Source organism: Myxocyprinus asiaticus, chromosome 12 (assembly GCF_019703515.2).
Source record: "Myxocyprinus asiaticus isolate MX2 ecotype Aquarium Trade chromosome 12, UBuf_Myxa_2, whole genome shotgun sequence".
NCBI classification, from domain to species: Eukaryota; Metazoa; Chordata; class Actinopteri; order Cypriniformes; family Catostomidae; genus Myxocyprinus; species Myxocyprinus asiaticus.
In genome coordinates, this window is record NC_059355.1 from 25,423,133 (window position 1) to 25,448,592 (window position 25,460).

General features: G+C 37.5%; 1 protein-coding gene across 1 annotated transcript; it reads left to right on the forward strand.

The window, feature by feature from the left end:
• Positions 1–1,509: 1,509 nt before the first annotated feature.
• LOC127449641 (phosphatidylinositol 3,4,5-trisphosphate 5-phosphatase 1-like) lies at positions 1,510–23,955 on the forward strand. Its single transcript, XM_051713173.1, has 27 exons — positions 1,510–1,855; positions 2,656–2,719; positions 5,885–6,020; positions 7,709–7,874; positions 8,119–8,259; positions 10,331–10,421; positions 10,551–10,631; positions 10,755–10,832; positions 11,221–11,344; positions 11,580–11,686; positions 11,792–11,894; positions 13,494–13,690; positions 14,168–14,285; positions 14,402–14,498; positions 14,938–15,076; positions 15,562–15,670; positions 17,050–17,138; positions 17,313–17,394; positions 17,511–17,600; positions 17,800–17,910; positions 18,021–18,100; positions 18,194–18,281; positions 18,519–18,665; positions 18,925–18,988; positions 19,433–19,657; positions 19,803–20,245; positions 23,396–23,955. Exons 1-27 carry the CDS (start codon positions 1,716–1,718, stop codon positions 23,443–23,445), a joined length of 3,360 nt encoding a protein of 1,119 aa, XP_051569133.1. The 5' UTR covers positions 1,510–1,715; the 3' UTR covers positions 23,446–23,955.
• Positions 23,956–25,460: the final 1,505 nt, after the last annotated feature.

The following is a 25,460-nucleotide window of genomic DNA, read 5'->3' on the forward strand; positions in this document are numbered from 1 at the left end:
GGCATCATCACAGAGCAAGATGGGACTAAGTGAGGAAGGACTGTAATGTGTATGGTGTGTATTACTGAGGATTACCGGTAGTCAAGACTACCGAGCCCTATGGTGCTGTCCATTCTCACAAAACAAAACACATTTATTATGCGCTTTTTAAGAATTAATGCATGAAAGGGTGCATATTACATGTATAACATAATTATTACAATTAATTACAATGTAGCAATCACAGTTACTAGTGCTGGGTAGTATTGGATTACATGTAATCTGGATTATGTAAATTACACTTGTAATTGGATTACTTTAAATTTTTATAATGATTATAAAGGCAATAACTAGTGCATAATTTACTGTGCTCCTAGATGTTATAAGAGTGGTTTGAGCTGTCTGCATTTTAAGTATTTTATGTAACATCTAGCCATGTGTGTGTAACCGGTCCTGCTTGACCCGCTCCAAGCGGGATTCGAACCGGTGTCACCCGGCATTGGTGGCAGGTGCACTGATGAGGAGGCTAAAGGCTACAGCCTCTATAGCATCAGTCACTAGTGCGCTTCTTGAGGCCAGGGGAGTAAGGTTTACACATATCGCACAGCTATCACGTACCAGCTGGCTCCCATGAAATGTGCATTTAGCTACCGAAATTGATACACTGCATTAAAAGTGCACAATTTACAAATACACACAGGGCTTTTAATTTCTTTTTTAAATTTAGTTTCTAAATTAACGCACAAATAAATGCCAAACTGTTTGTATAAGCACCCTGCATCAAAAATATCTTCCACCTTTCCATTATTTTAAACAATTGTGTTGGTCACATGCAACTTTATGCTTTTGCACCATGCAGATGTTTCAGAATGTCTTATTAGGCGGTACAAATTGTACATCTCTACGTCATATCCAGACATTCTCTCCTTATTGATTTCAAAGCTGGATAATACATACATTAAACAAGAATATATTCTATCTTATCATGTTGATAGAACCTTTCTTTTTATCCATGTGAACATACACCCAAATGCTGACACACAACTGAAGATGTGACAAGTGTAATCCAGAAGCCACTTCCCTCTCGAGACCAGTGGTTTGGTCAAAAGGATAAAACCATAATCTACCTCTCAACAGAGCCTTGCACACTGTACATTTTTACATTTCTCTGTTTTGTGTAATGGCCATTATGAAGACATTTCCCTGGGTTATCCTTCTCATAGTTTTAGTTAGCAGGATTAATCATTGATATGGAATCAAAAGAGCTCACTGACGAGAGTTCTTACAATACCACATACAGTACACCTTTTTTCACCTCTTTTGTGGCAGAGAGAAGAGTTGCAGCTGTGATCGTGTGAACCAGCCTGGTGTTCGGCCTTCTTTCTTGCTCTCTCTCTCTCTCTCTCTCTCTCTCTCTCTCTCTCTCTCTCTCTCTCTCTCTCTCTCTCTCTCTCTCTCTCCCTCTCTCTCTCTCTCTGAGTTTTAAAACTCTGTTTGCACAGAATGAGGAAGTTCACTCTTGTGTTTGTGGCAGCTTCCTTTTTGCAGCTTTCGCCCCTCTAACAGGAAGAGAGAGAAACAGCAAGCCCAGAGCCAGGCAGAGCAGGAACGGCTATCAGTTCTAACAACGCCATGAAACAAATTTGGGGAGTCATGTTTATGACCTTTTGAAAACAGCCGGGGCCAAAATAACCTGGGTGTCTTCAGACTGAGTCAGGAAAAAGTCTTTGGAAAGGATGATCTCCCACCAGCCATGGTATCATGGCAATATCACTCGATCTGCAGCAGAGGACCTCCTCTCCAAAGCAGGCAAGGATGGGAGCTTCCTCCTGCGGGACAGTGAATCCATACAAGGAGCGTATGCCCTCTGTGTTCTGTGAGTATTACTCAACTGTCAAAGCTACATCTCAGGTGGAAGTACACGTTAACTGTCACTAATATTAGATTTAAGATGAAAAGTTTGGATATTTGCATTGGAGTTGTTGCACTGTTATTCGATGATGTGGGGGGGTGGACAGTATGTAGTTTAACATTTACATAATGTTGGAGGATTTGCATGAGGTGATGGTCAAGTCCATCATAAACACAGCATATAAAACATGCTTTTGTGGCTCTGGTCATGCAACCTAATTTGGGTCAGTCATATATGTATAAATTATGCTTTTTAAAATGACAGTTTTAGTTTTTAAATAACTGACTTCCTCTGACTTTGGGTGCCAATTGTCAATTTTACCTCAATGATCCCATACAAACTCTGTGGTTCCAAAAATTACCTTATCATTTTTTATCAATATACAAAACAGAGACCTATTTGTTTGCAAACTGGTCTCAATTTCCTTGTTACCATGCAATTGTATCTATGTGGTGCCATAATGTTCTCCTGCAGTGTATTTTGCAAATTTTTCTTTAAATAATGTGATGAAAAAAATAAGAGTACTTGTTACTGTGAATTATTAACAGTGTTGACTAAGGGAAGTTGGTGAGGGGTTTCCCATATTAACTGCTTTCAGAAAAATGCTCCTTTTCACCGTTTAGGTTCCTTGTGGCAAACTGTGAGACATTTGACATTGTGAGACTAAATAACTGTCATGCCCACATAATGCATTGCATTAATTTTGCAATGTGCAAGTTCTACTAATGCAACTTAATGTTAAAGCATTTTTCATTCTTTTGTAGGTACCAGAACTGTGTTTATACCTACAGAATATTACCAAATGAAGAGAAAAAGTTATCAGTGCAGGTAAGAAAATCACCATATGTAACTGACATATGTGACCTGCTCCAGCATGTTGAGTCACTTTGACCCAGACACACAATTTGTGTTTTATGCAATGCAGTAAAAGGGAGAGTCTCAGCTTTCTAATTATTTGATTATTATTTTCTACTCCAAACAGATGCTGAGATATTATCATTTAAATGTTGGCTGAGACAATTATTTTTACTTCAGTGCACAAAACTTAAAATGTGTTTTTGGCTCAAAGTGGCTCAATATGGCTCAGAATGATCGAGTAGGCACAGGTTGCTTACCTCTGATTAGAATACTGTGCATGAGTATTCTGTGGCCCTAAGCTTCCTGCCATGCTAACTAGGGGACTATTTTGAGAGTGTGCATCAGGGCACTTCTGCTTGTGACGTCAATAAAGCTTTAAAATATCGTTGGAAAGTTTGTTGCTAACCTCTATGGCACCACTTTGAAATTGTCCATGGTTTGTTTTAAAGGGTTAGTTCACCCAAAAATGAAAATCCTGTTATAATGTACTCTTCCTCATGCCATTGGACTTACTTTCTTCTGTGGAACATAACAGAATGACAGCCTCAGTTGCCATACACTTTTATTGTACAGAAACAAGATGCAATGAAAGTGAATGGTGACTGAGGCTAATATTCTGCCTAATATCTTTTGTATTCCAAGGAAGAAATATACTGCAGTCATATGGTTTTGGAACAACATGACCCTTTAATTTAAGAAATCTAAATGAAAAATCTGGGTTCAATACAAATTACGCTACAGTAAGGCACTCACAATGGAGGTGAATGGTGCCACATTAAAATACACACCGTTTTAAAAGTATTGCCATAAGACTAAAACATTATTCATGCTAACATGACTAAAGTGTTATAAAATATCAATTTACTTGATTTTAATGTGAATTCAATTAGAAGTAGAAATATTGGATATAACTTAATACTGATAAGGTTAGTAAGCAGTTTTATCACACTAAAATAATGTTAATGTTTACTATACTTTTGGAACAATGTGTATTATAATGTTTCTGGACTGGCCCCATTCACTTCCATTGGAAGTGCCTTAATGTAACGGCAATTTTATTTATTTATTTATTTTTCCTTTTTTTTTCTCTTTTTTTTTATAAATAAAGAATCCATTTTTTGTTAATTAGGTGCTATTGTCATAGTGTTCTGGTCACTTGACAAAACACTGTCCATCTCTGTGACTGATTGCACACAACATCTGCATCCCACAAACCATTTACTATGTTGTGCTTGGTAATGAATGCGCTAAAGACTCGCCGAAAGCGTTGTGTGGGCGTCTTGTCTCTCAAGCAAACATCTATTCTGTCCTCATTCAAGCATGCATTGGACTACCCATTTGACAGTGCAGCTGCAAAACCAATTGATGTTTTTATTCAAACTAAACATGCCTGGTAAACTCATGACAAACAAAATAATGAAATGTGACAAAGAAGAGCAAAACGGGTGACCTTTAAATACTACTTGCATTGTTCTCTCATGGCTGGTTGGTGTTTGGTACATTTGGAAGTAACCTGCACTCAAGGGACGGGGGTGAACCAGAACTGTAGAGTTGTAGAATGCCCTTCTATGTCTCTCTGCCTCAGTTCTTCCTCTTTCAAGACTGCATTGCAGCACAGCCTCAGTTTTTAAATTATCCATCAGTGTGGGTGTTAAGCAAGCCACAGGGTTCCTCTTGCACCCGGCCTTGGATGGAAAGTACAAAAAAAAAAGTGAAAGTAAAAAAAAAAAAATATCATATAATCAAATCAGAGTTGATAAATACACAGTTTTTGATAACCTTAAAACAGGCCGATAAGCATGTAAGAGAATGTGGGAGGTATTCAAAGCTAAAATTACACCTATTGTGATCGGACATCTTGCGATTGAACACGCTAAGATGGATGACATGTTGAGTTTTATGTTTTTTCATGCACAATTTTAAAAGTGTTGCCATTTCCCTTTAACTTGAATTAAAGAATATAAAGATTTATCTTTAATTATGATGTTATGGGCTCTTAAATCTTGCTTGGTCAGTAATAGAAGACAAAGTCTATATGTGTGCTTCTTGAGCTACAGGTCATGTTTTATGATTGGAATTTAGCAAACAGACACAATCGCTTTTGGTGCAAAAAAAGATAACTATTTAAGTACTTCTTTTAACTCTAAATCATGCGTCCGGTGAGCAGCAGTACGCATGCGTGATGTAACACGTGAGAACTGACGCACGTGCGTCACAGCCGGAAGAGCAGCACTGTTTACAAGTGAGAAAGAGGAACGCTGTACAGAAGCTTTGTTGGTTTTGGTTTAGATCTGTATTGATCTGTTTCGTTACTCACAATGGTGCGTTTGTGTGCTTATCCTGGATGTCTCAGCCAAGTGGAGAACATGAGATTACCTCTGTATCATGGCAATGCAAATTCGTCACACGAGAGACCGCTTGGACCCCACCCTCTCGTGAAGCATTGGATTATAGTTAAAAAGTACTTAAATAAAGTGATCGTGGCACTTTAGAAGACATTAATTTAACCGCTGGAGTCGTATGGATGAAGATTATGCTGACTGTCTGTGATTTTTGGAGCGTCAAAAGAGAAATCTCCATTCACTTGCATTTTAAGAATCTACTGAGTTAAGATATTTTTCCATTTGTCTTCAAATGTGTTCTGGTGAAGAAAGAAAGTCATACACACCTGAGATATCATGAGGGTGAGTAAATAATGAGAGCATTTTCATTTTTGGGTGAACTTTCCCTTTAACATTTAATTCAATGCATCACAAAAGTGGCATTTAAATGGGTCAAAATATTTGCTGAGCATCAAGATTTAAGCCAGATCAGGTGACTAAGAGCTTATACTCCAAAGTCCTTAGAAAACAGTGGCTTAAGCACTTGTCACTGACTGCGTGTTTTTAACGGAACCATGTAAAGTGAAGAACTGCAATTTGCAACTGTTGGATTTTGACAAGCAAAGGAAGAGCAACAAAGAGACTGGCAGGTAGTAAAGTTTTAGCAGAGCTAGCTTGGTTGTTGTGTATGTTTTTGCAAATTTGCATATTTGCTATCATAAAATGCCATAAAATTTTACTTGACTGAGCAGCCTTGCAGAATCAGAACAGAAGATCTTTGTTGGTAATTTCTTCATGTTACTTTGCCTTGTAGGCATCGGAGGGTGTGCCCATTCGATTCTTCTCTGCACTCCCAGACCTGGTGGAGGCATATTATAAAGAGAACATGGGTCTGGTTACACACCTCCAGTATCCTGTGCAGAAGGAGGAGGAGCCAGAGGAGGAACCAGGTAAGTGCTTCTTCCGTAGATCAGCCAACCAAAACGTTTCAGAGGCACTTAACCAGGGAGAAATCGGATGGTTGTTGTTACCATAGTAACTTAAATAAGTGGTTCTTGACTGGCGGGTCAAAATATGTTGCAGGTCTGTTGTGGTAGGGTCGCAAACAGCAAAAAACAATGCTTAATGCAAAAAAATAAAATGCAGCTAACCATATAATCATGTATAGCCCTCGGAGACCCAAACATTGATTCTGATGATATTTTTCCCCCTCCTTGAAAATGTTTTTAGGAAGCCACTGGTTGTAAAAATGATGATTTTTATTCATATTTTATTTTGGGGTGAACTTTGGAAAACTGTCTCAAAATAGCAACATTGAGCATTAAGGGTTACAAAATTTCACTACTGTTTTTTTTAGACATAAGTGGAGGTTTTGAATTCATCACACAAAAGTAGATATCGATTATTTATTACAAGCAGTAAGGGTAAATTCATGAACAGTTAAGAAATTTGACTATTTAAACTAATGAGGACTGTTGATAATGATGATATACAGTATTTGCTGGCATAATGAAAAAAAACCACATCTCTACATAATGTAGTATATTATAATAATAATATATCATGAATACTATACAACAAAGATTTTTAATAACAGAAAACAGCTAAAAATCATTTGGATATGATTTACTGAATAGGCGCCTTTGTGTGAATATAGAAAATTTTTGACCATTAATGCCATTTTTGCAATGAAAAGATAAATTGTCTCAAATTTATGAAAGTTTATATTTTCAGGGGTATGTGATCATTTTCTGTTAGGAAACATGTTGTAAATTAAGAAAAAAAAAAAGAAAAAAAATATTACAGGTCAAAGGCTTACTCTGAAAATTAGTAAAATTGTTCCTAAAGTTTTTTGTGTCAACTAGCTGTGACCTTTTTGAGTGACTATAGAAACTGTGACTGTTAATATGCAATTTTTTTTTCATGCCAAAACTGATACAGTTCAGAGTGTCAGCTATTGTTATGTGTTATTTTTATTCACATTTAATGAAAATTTGTTGCACAAACGTTACAATTTTGCTACGCTGGGTCTCTGAGAGAAAGGTAGAACAGGCTAAATAAATAGGCGTTATCAACTTTTAAAAGGGAGAAAATGCTTCCCATATCTTTTGCTATTGCGTTCAATTAAACTCCATAGTATTTTGGTACAAAAACAGTTCCAGAAGGGCCCCATAACAAATTCTAAACTGTATTTTTTAATAGGAAAGGGGCCCAGGGCATTATACAGTCAAGGGGCCCAGAATACCTTGCTATGGCCCTGTAAGCAGATGCCAACAGGGATAGGTTGTGTGACATGCCCTCATCCGCAACACAGCTATACAAAGTAAAAGAAAAAAGTTCTACATTAAATCGATTTCACATGCAATGAGGATGAACATGGTCTGTGGTGACCACAATGTGTTTTGTGCTGTGAACTATTGGCTAAAAAAATATAATAAATAATTAAAACAATACAATTTGCTGTTTTAATTTAAGGACATTTTTGTTACCTTTAGTATTGTTTTCGATCACGGCATGATGTTAAATGTTTCGGGTCCTGGAAAAGAAAAAAAATTGTTGAAAAGCTTTAAAGTAAAACTGTCATCTTTAAAGACAGGTGATCATGTTGTAATTGTTCTTCTGATCTCCATTTCTGCAGAGCCAGTCAGTTTACCTCCTCAGCTGCCACCCAGAAATTTCACACCTAATGAATGTAAAGATTTCCATAGTGACATGTCCAGAGGAATGGAGAGAGGAACAGAGCTTGCCCGCCCCTCCATCTCAGACACCTATCTCCAGCGTCTGCAGCAAATGGACATATCAAAGTACAATGAGATTAATCTGTCATGCTTTATTTCAGAAAATTCCTTTATTTTTAAATTATGATTTAAATTATGGCTATAAAGGCATGGCTTTGTAGAGAGATGTTCTGTAAAACAAAAGGTCTGGACAAGTGTTTTTTGCATTTGTGCTGTACATACATTGCACTCCACCAGTTTAAAGTCATTTTTACCGTGTAGCATACCGTGTTGTTCTGGTGTGTTAATGATTCTGGTGCTTCATATGCAGTCTACCCGAGGAACATCAGAAGTCCATCCAGGAGTATTTCCGTTCATCTGTGTGTCTAGATGCAGAGCAGGTGCAGAATGGGAACCCTACTTTGCCCCACTTTAAGAAGCTTACACTGAATATCTGCAAAAACCTCAACAGGTTTGTAAATCTTGAAATATTACTTTAAAAGAATAACTAGTTGTCACATTTTGGATGTATTAAGCAATATGCTACAGTGATTTTACCACAAGTAAGGGGTGTTATTAGGCACGACATAAACAAAGTTAAACTTTTACATTTATGATTATTTATTGAAAAAAAAAAAAAAAAAAATTCTTCCACCAAGCAATATAGTTCACTATCTTAAATGTGACAGTTTGACATCAATATAGAATGTGCGGTTACAGGTGGCTTTTATAGTCATTTTACTACACCTTCGAACATGTTCATCCAATCAAATTTTAAAGTCAGAACTTTTCACTAGTTCATATTTTCATATAATCCTTGATCCTGTATACCCCTGCATTGTAACTGACAGGATTGGAAGAACATGGTTCTCCCGAACCTTCATTTACAACTCCATATAATATGGATTTTATCCATGTACAGTGCATCCGGAAAGTATTCACAGCACTTCACTTTTTCCACATTTTGTTATGTTACAGCCTTATTCCAAAATGGATTAAATTCATTATTTTCCTCAATTCTACAAGCAATACCCCATAATGGCAACATGAAGTTTTTGAAATCTTTGTAAATTTATTAAAAATAAGAAATGAAAGAAAAAAAAAAAACACATGTACATAAGTATTCACAGCCTTTGCTCAATACTTTGTTGAAGCACCTTTGGCACCAATTACAGCCTCAAGTCATTTGGAGTATGATGCTACAAGCTTGGCACACCTATTTTTGGGCAGTTTCTCCCATTCTTCTTTGCAGGACCTCTCAAGCTCCATCAGGTTGGATGGGGAGCGTCAGTGCACAGCCATTTTCAGATCTCTCCAGAGATGTTCAATCGGGTTCAAGTCTGGGCTCTAGCTGGGCCACTCAAGGACATTCACAGAGTTGTCCCATAGCCACTCCATGTTATCTTGGCTGTGTGCTTAGTGTCATTGTCCTGTTGGAAGATGAACCTTCGCCCCAGTCTGAGGTCCAGAGCGCTCTGGAGCAGGTTTTCATCAAGGATGTGTCTGTACATTGCTGCATTCATCTTTCCCTCGATCCTGACTAGTCTCCCAGTTCCTGCCACTGAAAAACATCCCCACAGCATGATGCTGCCACCACCATGCTTCACTGTAGGGATGAGCAGTGCCTGGTTTCCTCCAGACATGACACTTGCCATTTTGTTTCTCTTGGTCTGAGAGTCCTTCAGGTGCCTTTTGGCAAACTCCAGGCGGGCTGTCATGTGCCTTTTACTGAGGAGTGGCTTCCATCTGGCCACTCTACCATACAGACCTGATTGGTGGAGTGCTGCAGAGATGGTTGTTCTTCTGGAAGGTTCTCCTCTCTCCACAGAGAAACGCTGGAGCTCTGTCAGAGTGATCATCAGGTTCTTGGTCACCTCCCTGACTAAGGCCCTTCTCCCCCGATCACTCAGTTTGGCCGGGCGGCCAGCTCTAAGAAGAGTCCTGGTGGTTCCAAACTTCTTCCATTTATGGATGATGGAGGCCACTGTGCTCACTGGGACCTTCAATGCTGCAGACATTTTTCTGTACCCTTCCCCAGATCTGTGCCTCGATACAATCCTGTCTCGGAGGTCTACAGACAATTCCTTGGACTTCATGGCTTGGTTTGTGCTCTGACATGCACTGTTAACTGTGGGACCTTATATAGACAGGTGTGTGCCTTTCCAAATCATGTCCAATCAACTGAATTTACCACAGGTGGACTCCAGTCAAGTTGTAGAAACATCTCAAGGATGATCAGTGGAAACAAGATGCACCTGAGCTCAATTTCGAGTGTCATGGCAAAGGCTGTGAATACTTATGTACATGTGATTTTTTGTTTTTGTTTTTTATTTTTAATAAATTTGCAAAGATTTCAAACAAACTTCTTTCACGTTGTCATTATGGGGTATTGTTTGTAGAATTTTGAGGAAAATAATGAATTTAATCCATTTTGGAATAAGGCTGTAACATAACAAAATGTGGAAAAAGTGAAGCGCTGTGAATACTTTCCGGATTCACTGTATGCATTTAGAATCGCTAATTGAGATTCCTCCTTTTTGTAGTGAAATTGCTCGCATACTTCCGAGCCTTGAGGCGCTTCAGAGACTTCTGGATCCACCTCTCTCTCCTGGATCTGGGAGACTATGGAGTCAGGTCATTAAACATTACAGATAAATAAAGAAGTTATGATGAAATGAGAGAAGAATGTTCATATTTACATTTTAAAAACGCTTTATGGTATTTTCACACAAATTCTATTTGGTGATTTTGCATGTCTTCCAGGTTTCTGGAGATTCTGCGAATCAGTCTGTGGCTTTCAGAATTGAGCAACTGACTGAGCTTATATATTCAATAGAAGACAAGGTATCAATGTTCCTTTGTTTTTGCACTGCTGCCAGCATGACGCTATACATACAAATGAACTCTTGCTATAGCAGACTGTACTTTTAATGTTGACTAAAATTCCCTCTTCTCTTTCCCTCACAGACCAAGAATGCTGTGTTTGAATTTGTCGGCTATGAAGGAGGGCACAGAAAGTCACTTATACCTCCTGTGACATTTGAAGTAAGAAATACAGTTCAACAGTAAAAAAATATATTACTTTGTTGTATTTGCAATTGGTAGACTAATACATAAAGTATAAAGGGTCACCTAAAATTTGTATGATTTTTATGTATAAAGTGAAAGACATGACCTGTTATCTACTTCCTGCTCCTCATAATGTTGTTATAATTAAAGCATGGACATTTTTACTGCTACTGCTACAGCTACTGCTACAGGTTTGCTTTCAAAAACCACATGCAAACCAGAGAGTTTGCCTGTGTGTGAAATTTAGCAGTGACCTTTTGGTGGTGTGAAGCCTGGCTTCTTTGAAACACTATTTTTGGCACAACAGAGAACACTGCACTAAATGTTGCTAATGAGTTAGTACTATCCTTTTCTGTTTTAACAGGTAAAATCAGACTCCATCGGTATTTCAAACAAAATGTACCTCAAAGTAGATGTGGAAGGCGGGAAGGTTTTCTTCAAGAAGTCCAAAGATGGACCTGAGGATAAATACTTTGTGCACAATAAAAGTATGCCACCCCGCCAAAGTATAAACTTCTTACATTCCTAGCAACTCATTGTCATTGATGCAAGCACACACAGCTAAATTCAACCAAATGTTCTTCTGAGATATAGCATGTTTCAGAGTTGGCATAGGTGTGTCAAACAAAACAAAGGGTAAAAGCAAGTCCATATTCGACTATTCCAAGATGTTTCAAATGGCCTCTTAATCAATAAATAATTGGAAACATGCTAAATTTGCAGTCTTGCAGCTGGTGAAGTCACAGAAGATGCAAAACAGATTAGTATTGATGGTGGAGACAGATAAGGAGAAAACCCAACGCAAAGACTTTGTCTTTGATGACACAAAGGTAAAAAAAAAAAAAAAAACAGCTAATAAATGTGTTATAGTTTGGTAAAGGCATTAACACTATTAAATTGTTTCCATTGTTTTGCATGTGTTAATGCTCTTGCAGAAGAGAGAAGGTTTCTGCCAGCTTCTGCAGCAGATGAAAAACAAACACTCAGGAAAACCTGAGCCAGATATGATCACCATCTTTGTTGGCACCTGGAACATGGGTAAGATCATCATTGCAATTGGATTAAGGGTTTATAGTCCACCCTTATAGTCTTCGTTCTGCACATACCTCATAACTCATGTCAACGCTGCCGTATATACTGAAGTTTACAGAGTGATGCGTCATACCCCTGCGCTGCACTTCCCTTGAGAAATCAAAGTTCAAATAATTTCAACTTTGACCCTGTTGCTGCTGACCTTTCAAAGCATAAGCCAGAGATTTCCAGGCAATTTCTAAATATATTCAAAGTCTGTCTTTGCTATGACAATTTATACTAAAGCGATTTTCACACACTTTTTTCCTTATTAATGATGTCTTTGAGTACAAATCAACAATAGAAAATTGAAAACCCTCCAACTCTATAGAGAAATATTTTTATTATTTTCTATTCATAAATTTTTACCTTAGTTTCCGAACATCCAGAGATCTCAGTTCTTGAACTAATTTAATTTCACCAAGAACATCCTAAGACCTTAAAGGGATATTTCACCCAAAAATAAATATTCTCTCATCATTTACTCACTCTCATGCCATCCCAGATGTGTATGAATTTCTTTCTTCTGCAATACACAAATTGTGATTTTTAGAAGAATATCTCCACTCTGTAGGTCCATACAATACAAGTGAATGGGTGCCAAAATGTTGATGCTCCAAAAAGTACATTAAGGCATCATAAAAGTAATCCATGTGACTCCAGTGTTTTAATCCATATTTTCAGAAGTGATATGATAGGTGTGGGTGAGAAACAGATCAATATTTAAGTCCTTTTTTTGCTTGAAATTCTTCTCCCTGCCCAGCAGGGATTTGCATGAAGAATGTGAATCACCAAAAACATAAGAAGAAGAATGTGAAAGTGATATATTTATCACCCACACCTATCATATTGCTTCTGAAGATATTGATTTAATATTGAGTCTTCTGGATTACTTTTATGCTGATGTATGTGATTTTTGGAGCTTCAAAGTTTTGGCACCCATTCACTTGCATTGTGCACCAAAAGAACTGAGAAATTCTTCTAAAAATCTTCATTTAAGTTCAGCAGAAGTCATACACATCTGGGATGGCATAAGGGTGAGTAAATGATGAGAGAATTTTCATGTTTGGGAGAACTATTCCTTTAATGTAAACAAGTCCTCTTATTACTTTCTGCAATGACTTAATGTATTAAAGAAATTGCCAGGACCTTTCCTCTTCTAAACCCAAATACATGTTTTCACAGTTTACTATGCACACCTCCCGCTTTCTTGCAAGGAAATCCCTTAAAATAGCCCCTCCTGGATGCTATCTGTAACTCTTTTCATGTGGATTTAAAAGCAGTGTGTTGCCGCCTCGATGCGAAACATGTGAAAGCCCCTTTAAGCTCTTTTGAATCCAGACTGCTTTTAGAAGTTGAAGCAAGACATCTCTTGATTAAAGTGCAGTTACGCTGCTATGTTCTGATAAAGAGTAGACATCATACATTATGTTAGTTTAGATAAAGTATGTTCTTCTTCATCTTTATCCATTTAAGTCCATTAAAGCACATATATTTGTTTGGTACAAGGTATTAGATTTACAGTAAGTCTAGGTGAAGTGACATGAACTGGTTCTATCCATTCAGGAAATGCGAATCCACCACACAACATCACTTCCTGGTTCCAGTCGAAGGGTCAGGGGAAAACCCGTGATGACACAGCCAATCAAATCCCACATGATATCTATGTCATTGGGACACAGGAGGACCCTTTGGGAGAGAAGGAATGGGTAGACACAGTTAAGGGATCCCTTAGGGATATAACCAACATTAGCTTCAAACATGTAAGTGACACCAGACCAGATTCAGGCTGGAACCCGGTGTGAATCATTTCTTATTTTAGATCATTCCTTACTCCTCTGGGAGTCATGATTCTTTTAACTACATGTATACATTTTGTGTGCCTTTGTGTATGAATGTGTTAAATGTTTTACCATTAAAAGGTCACCATTTACTCACCCTCACCCATGTTTTTCCAAACCCATGTGACTATTTCTTCCATGGTACACGAAAGGAGACATTCAAGTAGAATGTTAGGGACTGACAGTCTCACACCACTCACAGTATAGCATCTTTTTTCCATACAATGAAAGTGAACAGTGACTGAGGCTGTCATTCTGCCTATCATCTCCTTGTGTGGTCCAATGGAAGAAAGTAAGTCATGCGAGTTTGGAAGAACATAAGGTTGAGTACATTTTCACTTTTGGATGTACTAACCATTTCAGCTTAATGAGGGCGGCTATTTTCTTGGTTTTTCACAGATAGCCACACAGACACTGTGGAGTATAAGAATTGTGGTTCTAGCCAAGCCGGAACATGAGAACCGCATCTCTCACATCTTCTCTGACAGTGTTAAGACTGGCATAGCTAATGCTCTAGGTCTGTTTATCCCTTTTTTTCCCCCATAAAATAACCTAATGGAACATTAGTACAAGTATTAGCTCAGTACAATTCTTCTTTGTGTGTAAAAAGCAAATTGTGAATGTGTGTTATAGGGAATAAGGGAGCAGTAGGGGTGTCTTTTATGTTTAATGGAACCTCCTTTGGGTTTGTCAACAGTCACCTGACCTCAGGAAGTGAAAAGAAGCTAAGGTAAGCCACAACCCAAGAAACAGTCAGTATAACAAATGAGAAATCAACATTTGTATTACACATAAATACAATACCGAAACTGCTAATTGCCATTTATTGTAGGGATAGTTCACCCAGACATGAAGCTTCTGTCATTATGTACTTACCCTAATGTTGACTCAAACCCACATGAGTTTCTTTCTTCTGTGGAACACGAAAGGAAATGGTAGGCAGAATGTTTGGAATTGACAGTCTCAATCACTATTAACCTTCACTGTATGGGGGGAAAAAAGAAACAAAGTAAATGGTGATTGAGGCTAACATTCTGCATAGCATCTCCTTTTGTGTTCCGCAGAAGAAAGTCAAATGGGTTTGGAACAACAGAAGGGTGAGTAAATGATTACACAATTTTAATTTTTGAGCGAACTATCCCTTTATCTGACATCTGCACCTTTTCTAGACGAAACCAGAACTACATCAGTATTCTGCGCTTTCTGAATTTGGGAGATAAGAAGCTGAATCCTTTTGATATCACACATAGCTTCACACACCTCTTCTGGCTGGGGGACCTGAATTATAGGGTTGACTTGCCATCACAGGTAAGTTGAATTATGCATCAGTACTCAAGCTTGTTGCACACCTAAGAAAAAGGTTTTAATATTTTTCAGTTTGTTTTTGCATGTAAAGATACCTTCACCTGTAAATGCATCTAGATAAAGGGTGACAATTTTCTCCTCTGGCAACTTTGTTCATATTGCAGATATATATCTATAGAACACAATTTTTACAGATCACAAAACTATTGAATTACATAATTGTTTTATACTTACTCTTTGAAACGCAAACACAAGATGATTAATATGTCCATATTAGCAGCTACTTAATACTTCCCATTTTGTATCAAATAACATACTTTACTGGATGACTACATTTAGTGTTTCTAAATGATACTTTTAGGCAATAATGCCTCTGTGTTTGAGAGAGTTTAGTGCTTAAAAGAGCTTAACAAAAGCTGTCATGAACAAGTGCTCCTGACATCAACAGGAAGAGACAGAACCTTTGCATAGTTGTTTGCTCTTTGCAGGAAGCAGAGATCATTGTGATGAAGATCAAACAGCAGCAGTATCAGGACCTGCTGGCTAGAGATCAGCTGAACATGGAGAGGGAAGAGGAAAAGGTCTTTTTAGACTACGGTGAGAGCTTACCTCTCTTTTATTCACTGCAGAGCTCTACGTGTTTGTCACAGTACTTTGAAACCTTCATTCAGTCTTGCGCAGCCAGACATCTGACTAAATGCCATAAGGTCTGGTCCTCACTGCAGCCTACTGGGACAAGAATAGGCCATCTGACTGAAGCCCTGTTCACACTGCCAGCGACTTTGTCGCTTGATGTCGCTATTCTGTATGTCTGTATGTCTGTATTCTGTATATACTGTATGTCACTAGTAGGTGCTCCTACTGCTGTTGCTCTAACGTTATTGGTGGGCTGCATAACTGGCTATAGCTTTTGAACATCTGATCACAGATGAGATATGTTGCTTGTAAGACTAAGATCTGATTCTAATTTGACAAAGAATCAGCCCCTAAAAATGATCATTCTGGAGGGAAAAGTTTATATATATATATATATATATATATATATATATATATATATATATATATATATATATATATATAAACTACAGCAGTACTCGATGCATCATATCCTGAACAAGATGAATAATCTATCATTCATTCAGAATGCCAACAATTTCTGACATGGTTTTTGATGCATCATTTTTATTACATCCATGTATGTAGTTACAGACAAATCATATAGAACAGTGAAATTACTCAATTTCTCAGTCTTGCCTTCACTCGACTCGGATGATATGAGCTCTACTGACTGCCATTGGTAGGCACTACCAACTGATGCTTGTGACTTTTCCCAAATTTTTGTGTTGCCCGCCACACCCACAACATGTCACCAGTGGCTGCTGCCACTTGTGTCACCGGAAGTCATTCTGCTCTCATTGAAAATGAATTAGAATTAGTTGTCTCTTTGTCGCTGGCGGTGTAAACAGAGCTTTATATGTAAAGTGACTGGACCAACCAAAGTGCATTTTGTTTTTGTGTTCTGTGAATATATTATACAATGATAATAAACAAGAGTTTTAAAAAATCAAATAATGGAATGGCAGTCTCTGCGGACTGTTGTACAGAAAACAGTAAAAACTGTGAAAAATGAGTGTACACTTTGTTAGATCAGAATTTCTGTCAGTCCCAAAGTAATAAGTACTGATTATTTCACAGTCATGATTAGGATTCCATTGGGCTCTGAGCATACTACCTTACATCAGACTACTATATGGTCCTTTAAACTCGATTTTAGGTTGACACATGCTGAATGACTTCAGCAAACATTATGGCCTAAAGGTGTATATGGCATCTATGATCATCATTTTACAAATTAGTCCTTGGTGAAGAATAGAGGCAAACCAACTTGCTTGTGAGACCTAGATTTTAACTGATCATCCTTAACTTTGCAAGCATGCCAGCATTTGATCCTTGTTCTGCATTTTTTTACTTCACAGATGAGGAGGAGATTACATTTTCCCCCACTTATCGTTTTGAGAGAGACACACGGGAGAAGTATGCCTACACCAAAGCAAAAGCCACAGGGGTATAGTGTTAATCATCTTTTTAGCTTACCAGCTCCATTTGAAGCAATAATGCACTAGACGTGCTTGAAAAACCTCCTCTTTGTGGACACTATCCACTGAGCAGATATAAAGAAATTCTGTCCCAAATTAAATGATCAAAATGTTGTTACATATATATTTTATCTCCCAAACAGACAAAATACAACCTGCCTTCTTGGTGCGACCGTGTGCTTCGCAAATCCTATCCTTTGGCGCATGTGGTTTGCAACTCATATGGTTAGTGTACTAATTATAAAATGTTAACTTCTAAGTTCCAGCTGTATATCAATGCAGTTAAGATTCATTATGCATATTTAACCATGACATTTAATTAATACACTTTAATCGTTTAGGATGCACCAATGATATCATGACGAGTGACCATTCTCCTGTATTTGCCACATTTGATGTTGGAGTGAGCTCACAGTTTGTCTCTAAAAATGGTATGATGTTCCTTATCAATGAACTTTTTTTACTGTTGAATAACTCTAAGTTGCTTTGCACAGAAAATAATTTTGTGATTTCACCAATAGGAACCATCCATGATTTAAAAAGTGTTAAAATATATAATTTACTATGGTAACAATAAAGTCTTCTGCCTTGAGCTATTGTTCTATTGATTAACTATTTTTCTCTTTATAGATCTTTCAAAGGATGCTCAGGGTGCTATAAAATTTATGAACTGTGTGGCTGTTCTCTTGACTAAATCAAAGACCAAGTTCTTCATTGAGTATCACTCAAGCTGCTTGGAGAGTGAGGAGCTATATCTATTATACTTTTAATTATTGTACAGTATCATATGTTTGGTCACAAAAGCAAAAGGAATAATTTTTCCTGCAAAATGTTTCCAATTCATTTTGTAGAGTTTGTGAAGAGTCCTGAAGGAGAAAATCAAGAGAACACAGAAGGCTCAATAAAAGTACGATTTGGGGGACAAGTTGAGGTAAAAAGTCTATTAGCAAACACATTATAAATGACTGTAATGACACATTAAACATAAAAAGCTTTACATTATATTCGTTAAATCACTTTGCAGCTCACCCCCATCATTGCAGACCCAGAATACCTCCTGGATCAACATATCCTCATCTGCGTTAAATCTACAGATTGTGATGAGTCGTATGGTAAGTTTTCTTGAAATCTGAAAGCTTACTAGCACTCATATGCCCTCAGATTAAGTTGAGATTAGTGCACACTTATTTATTTTATGACTGTAGTGCTGCAGGTTTGCTCTCAATTTTTGGGTCTCAGTTTACCTCAAGGCTTGCTCTGCGTCTTTCACCAGCATTATTCATATTAAGGTGCAGTCTGTCTGATAAATAAACACTGATAATAGAGCTCATTGTGTTCTCTGCCTTTAGGTGAGGGCTGTGTGGCTCTACGTTCTGCAGAAAATGCTTACACTGAGTTCTATATTAAACTCACACATCATGGTGAGCGCACAGGTCTGCTAACAGGTGGCATTCAGCTCCGCACATCTGAAGGCAAACAGACAGAGAAACTGTATGGTGAGTGCACAAAACTATGTACAGTATCTACAGCAATGCCTTCTTCAAAGAGAAGTGTAATACATGGCAGCTTTAATAAGTTATTCTCTCACAATCACACTGCTCTGTCACTCCAATATCATGCTGGGTTTTTTCCTGTGAATCACTCGATAAACTGTTATTTTAGCAAGAGATTTACATTAACATTGATTTAGATGGAACCCTGATACTGTATTAGTCACTGTGTTGTATACCAAGGCTGTTCCTTTCCTTTCTCCAGATTTCATTAAAGTTGGAGATGATCCAGGAGCCAGTAAAAGCAAAACAGGAGATAAAACCAAAAAGTATCTTCCCTCATTTTTATTGTATTGTATTGTATTATTTTTAAATAAAAGCTGAATGTTACAGTTTATTCTCTACACCTTAAATATGTATATGATTGTTATGTCTGTACAAATAAATAATCCAGACTTTTATTGTTTGGTAACACTATTTCTTTTTGTTAACATTAGTAAATGCTTTAGATATCATAAACTAACAATGAACAACACATTTGTACAGCATTAATGTCAATTTATAAAGATACAGTTGTTAATTGTTAGTTCTTGTCAGTTCTTAATGCATTACCTAATGTTAATGTGTAATTGTATACATCATGTTGCAATTAACAGTAACCAATATCAATAATTTGTGTAAAAGTATTGATTATATTTAACTAATGACATTAACTGATGTTTACAATTACAATGTTTTTATTCTTATTTATTTATTAATTAATTCTTTGACAGATCTTCTACAGTCCACACCACCGATATTAGTAACCCCAGTTATATGGGTGTAAGCTACAAGAGCAACAACCAGGCAGACAAGGGCTCCGGCAACATTATGTCCCCAAGAACTGGGCCATCGTCTGGCCATTCCTTTAAGGATATGACACTTGGCAATCTTTCCCCAAAAAAGACTGGCTATGACCATTCTACATCCAGCCCTACTGAAAAGGCATCATCTCCTTTGTAAGTAACTTATAGGCATATTTGTAAGTATACATAGGCAAGTCCGGCTTGAAAAAACTGAAAATTTACTTATTGAAATACCTAGAATTTTAATGTGATTCTAGATCTACTAAATTACATTTTGCATGGTTCTTTTTGGTTTTAGAACTGAGGATGGCCAGCCTCCAGAGATGATTGATAATCCCCTTTATGGCTCAGTAAGTGGATCACGAGGAGCCAAAGACCACCTCTATCCCCCAGATGCTCATTTTGCCTTTCCCAAAACAGACCTTGATGCTGACCGGCAACCGCCAGTTCCGACCCCTCGGATCCGCTCCTTCACCTGCTCAGAAACCAAACCCCAGTCATCATCAGTCACAAACACCACCAGTAGTAGCAGTGGTCTACAACCCCAGCACATCACCAAGAAACCTGTGGTGCCTTCTCGCTCTGAAGGGGGTGTGATTGGGCCTGGCAGGCTTCTGGTGCCTGTGAAGTCTCGCCCAAGTCCACCACAAGAACCTCAACTAAAGCCCAGAGACTACCGAGACAGCTCAGAATTGCCTTCCAAGATACGGCCACCAGTCAGACCAGGCCAACTCAAAGATGGTATGATAGCTAATGCATATGCTCCACGTTCCTTCATTCTAGTAGACTGTGAATAGTCTGTCATATAAGGTCTGTCGTTGAGATTAAATAGAGCATGGGAGAAAAAAATGGTCAACCTATTAGGCTCACAATTAACTAGTGAAGGCATCAGTTTTAGACGTATTTCACACTGTATGCGAAAGCAATGCTCGAGGCACTGGGCTTATGAGCCGGGTGATGCGCACATGTCAGTATACTCAGCAAAAAACTATTTATCAACACAATTGTTTGCAACATCACATTTTATAGAGCAGCACAAAACAGTGGAGTGAGCTATTCACCCACTGTTTCAAAAAAAGACAACTTATCTACGTAAAGCAAGTTTAAAATGCAGTGACAGGTACAGACAAATTTTATGTTCAGTAAATCTGAACTGAATCCAGACTTTTAAGCATCCAGGATATCAGGGCTGGGCGATAAAAAGATTTATGAAAAAATAATCCTCAATATCGATTACAAACTTTTGATTAATTTTCAATAGTTAGCCAATGTGTTCCAATGTGTTACATCTAGACAATCATGTGTGTGTCACTAAAAACAATGTTCAGCAAAATTACACACACAACTAACTAACTGAATTACAGTCATTAAATTGGACTGTTACAAAGTATTTGCTCGCTAGTGGCTACCTAGCCCTGCTCTCATGTAAACCAGTATTGAGGCTAGGTAGCCACTAGCTAGCTAGCTATCCTGCCAATATGACATCGTTGTGTACCTAAGAAGACAGCACTGCCATGCAATACAGCTATCGACTAAACACAACAGCAACTCCAACATCAGCACCATTGCTGTTTATTTATATATTATTTAAAAGTTGATTTTTTTCATGATCCATTGCGATGTTATGTCTGCTAATATTTTGACACAGGCAAAAAAGTCTTTCATTGGACGTAATGATTTTGAGACTACAGCAATTACGTCATGTATGGGTTACGTAGCTGACACATGTTGGGCCAAAACCAGGAAGAAGAACATTGTCAGAAACATACAATTTAATGACCATGAAGAGAGTCAAACATCTGCTGAAGACAATTAAATAGTTGCAAAGAGAGGTCACACACCTTATGTAAGATTAAATCCTTAAAATGAGTATACTTCTTGAACTTTAAATGAAACCTTGTGGAGTTTACTTCTAAACAAACAGGTTATCTTTACATTCATTCTTGAGGTCTTACAAAAATGTAGAATGGGAGCGTATCTATATTTCCAGGGTCCTGTGCTCCCAAGGTCCTAAGTTCAAAAGATCCTATGTTCCCAGGGTCCTAAGTTCCCCAGTTCAATATTCTGTTAACACACGTTAACCCTCCTATTGTGTTCGGGTCAAATTTGACCCATTTCAAGGTTAAATATTTCATAAAGATTATCCAGTTTTTATTATTGGAACAAGGCTTCAAAACAGCTATATAAACACAACAAAACCAATGGTTATCATTTTATTTGATTTTGAATGTTTCTACAAAAGATTGTTACATCTGTGGTGCAGAGAATATTAAAGAGTCTAGGTGGTTCCTATTAAAAACCAATGTTCTCTGTGGGTCAGATTTTACCCTATTTTTTATGATTTGAATATTTGGTTTAATGAGATTTTCAACAGCAAGGTAAATGTGGCCTTTGCACCATAAAATAAAAAAAGGAAATATAGATTTTGTGGTTATGACTTGATAATAAGTTGCTTATGAGGTAAAACACTATATTGGGTAAAAAGAATAATGTTTTAAGTGTTTTGGGTGAATAAAAAAAAAAAAGGTAAAATTTGACCCGTGAATGCAAAAGCACACCTTTCTAGCACAATACGAGGGTTAAGTAAACTTTTCAAAAGGTTTTGCTGCACCCTGGATGTTTGAAATGTCTAGAGACATCCCTTGTGCGTGTTATGTGCCCTTTTTCCTTTCTCGCCCCTGCCCCTATGAAAGTCTCTGCATGCCACTGTTCTGTTGTAACAATATCACTTTGGACATTTCAACAGTGAGATGTCAGTCACAGCTTAAAATAGAAAAAGGTGTTCAAAATCAACTATAAATAAATGCAGAAAAAATAAACTAGCATATGCTACTTGGAGGCTAAAACAAACTGGATTAAATTAGATACTTAAATCATGACGTCATGTTTTTATCTCAGTTAGAAGACCGTTGTGAACTGTGAGAGTTAGATTCAAAAACATGTATACTAGGCTTGTTTTCACTTAAGGAAGTATTAAGCTATGACCTTTGGCGATTCCATGACTCCAACCATTTGATAAGTTCCCTCAAGTGTAGGCCTATTATATTGAGAGCCATACGGCAGTGCTGGGAAACAGAAAACCCCTTTGACAAGTTCCCACATTAGCCCGTATCATATTAAGCAAATACAGAGCTGGGGAACATGTTTTTCAGGTTCCCATTATGTGCAACATAGTGCTGGGGAACATAGGACCCTTTGTCATGTGTTCATTATGTGTCATATAAATCTGGGGAACATAGGACCCTGGGAAAATAGGACCCTGGAAACATAGGAATGACTCCTGTGAAATAACATTCCCCATTAATGATATGAAATGCATATTATGATAATTATTGATATTGAACGATATAAAAAAAAAAAAAAAATGTATATATATATATAGTGTGACGAGGAGGAGGGCATGGCCAGTCCGTGATGGAGCACGGCCGGCGCTGAATCAGCTGATCAGCAGGAGAGCGAGATAAGTGGCAGCCGGAGACTCCGGTTCAAGAGAGAAAGACACACGATGCCACATTGCATATGTATCTGTTTGTCTTATGTTTTATGTTGTTTTAAATTGCGTTTTACATTAAACCTTACGTTTACTCCTGCCTCCTCCTTGCCCATCCTTTTTTTACTGTTACAGATATTAAAGAAAATATGATCTTTATTAAAGGAAATATGTAGATAAATAGAAATTACCTTATTTTCTGAAGAGCTGCAGCTCTGTTACCCCCCAAAAAAACCAGTGAAAACACATCGTAACCCTGCTGTTGTAATTATGCTGCAGCTCTACCAATGTACAGCTTTGGTGTGCAATGTGAAACAGGTGTGAAAAGTTGGATTTGATAATATGAAGCATTTATTTTTCTGTATATTAATTCAATATTTATTGAATATGTCTATCCTCAGTGCATCATGAGACACCACAGCCTCCGAAGATGGGTCGCCCTTTAAAATGATTTCCTATTGATGTGCCATGGCTGAAGAGCTTTCAGTGCATTTTCATGTTTGAACTTTGAGATTCTGGACAGGACAAAAGACATGAGCTTCCTAATCTCTTGAGTACAAAAATTAATAAGTGCATAAATATAATAATAAAAGGAACTTTGCCTTATTTCACATATTTCACTTTAATCAACATATCACCAAAATTACTAGGATTTATATTTCTGAACCAGCAGGTTTTGGAGTACTGTAGTAGTCCTTTTAAATCTACAGACACTGGCAGTTTCTTTCCACTTGGCACACTTGCTGTACAGTAAATGTGATCTAGCAAATTTAACTTTCTGTTTTGATTTTGATTTTAAAATGATGATTATGATGAATGTTTCACAATTTAAATGTAACTATAGTGAGAGTGTTCACTTCCATCAGCCTCTGTCTAAATATTTTTTCTCGCTTTAAATATATTATCAAATGAGGCTGCACAAAAATCTGCACTTCAAATAAACACCAAGTGTTGTACAAAAGTCTGGGAATGAATGAATGATAATTGTTTTAGAGTTTTCTCATTTCTCAGCATGCCCTTTTATAGCAATGTTTTGTTGTTGTTATTGTTTATCTGGGAAAGCTATAATCATAATGACAGTTTTAGAATGTAGGTTACAAAAAGTTGTTGTTTTTATGGATTCAAGCAGTGAAGCTGCTCCAACTCTTGTTCATCTCCAAAGAGAGTTGAATGCAAATTTTATAATACATTTTCACAACTGTTAGTGTACAAATTTAAACTGTCATCTGTTGAACATATAGAACTTTTAAGGCCAATTCACACTGCTCCAACACACACCAATGTTCTAAAGTTGGTTGTTGGATTAATGAAAATGTATGAGTGTCAGAGACTGTTTAGCCCAAAATGGAGCACTTGTATTAAAATGAATGGGAGAAATTGGAATGCCCAATTTGGCGGATATAGAAAAGAAAGTCCTGCCTTACAGGTAAAAGAGTAAATCACTTTTTAGATACAGACATCACCTGCCAGTCAACTCGAGAATGCATATATGCATAAAAGGAATATTCCAGGTTCAATACAATTTAAGCTCAATCGACAGCATTTGTGGCATAATGTAGATGACCATAAAAATTAATTTAGACTCCTTTTCCTTTAAAAAAGCAAAAATCGGGACCTGGGTAGCTCAACGAGTATTTACGCTGACTACCACCCCTGGAGTCACGAGTTCGAATCCAGGGCATACTGAGTGACTCCAGCCAGGTCTCCTAAGCAACCAAATTGGCCCGGTTGCTAGGGAGGGTAGAGTCACATGGGGTAACCTCGCGATTAGTGGTTCTCGCTCTCAGTGGGGCGCGTGGTAAATTGTGCGTGGATCGCAGAGAATAGCATGAGCCTCCATGTGTGGAGTCTTCGCGGTGTCATGCACAACGAGCCATGTGATGAGATGCGTGGATTGACAGTCTCAGCAGCGGAGGCAACTGAGACTTGTCCTCCACCACCCGGATTGAGGTGAGTAACTGCGCCACCATGAGGACCTACTAAGTAGTGGGAATTGGGCATTCCAAATTGGGGAGAAAAGGGGATAAATAAAAAACAAAAAGCAAAAATCAAGGTTACAGTGAAGCACCTACAATGAAAGTGAATGTGGCCAATTTTTGGAAGGTTTAAAGGCAGAAATGTGAACCTTATAATTATATAAAAGCACTTACAATAATTCTTCTGTTAAAACTCATATTATTTGAGCTGTAAAGTTGTTTAAATTGTCATTTTTACAGTCATTTTAGGGTTTTAGGGTTTGTTGACATTACATAGTCAAGGTAACAAAGTTGTATAATTGGCTATAACTTTACACAAAAAAGGTTAGTATATGATTTTATCACACTAAAATCATGGTTACACGCATATTGTTTATTTCTTGTGGACATGCTTTTAAAACAGTGAGTATTTTAACGTTCAAAAATTGGTCCCCATTCACTTTCATTGTAAGTGCCTCACTGTAACACAGTCTTTTGCTTTTTTTTAAAG

Coding starts and splice junctions, on each gene's coding strand:
- LOC127449641 (XM_051713173.1), top strand. CDS start 1,716: ATGATCTCCCACCAGCCATGGTATCATGGCAATATCACTCGATCTGCA. Junction 7,875..8,118: donor CAGCAAATGGACATATCAAA/GTACAATGAGAT, acceptor CTTCATATGCAG/TCTACCCGAGGAACATCAGA. Junction 15,077..15,561: donor GGGTTGACTTGCCATCACAG/GTAAGTTGAATT, acceptor TGCTCTTTGCAG/GAAGCAGAGATCATTGTGAT.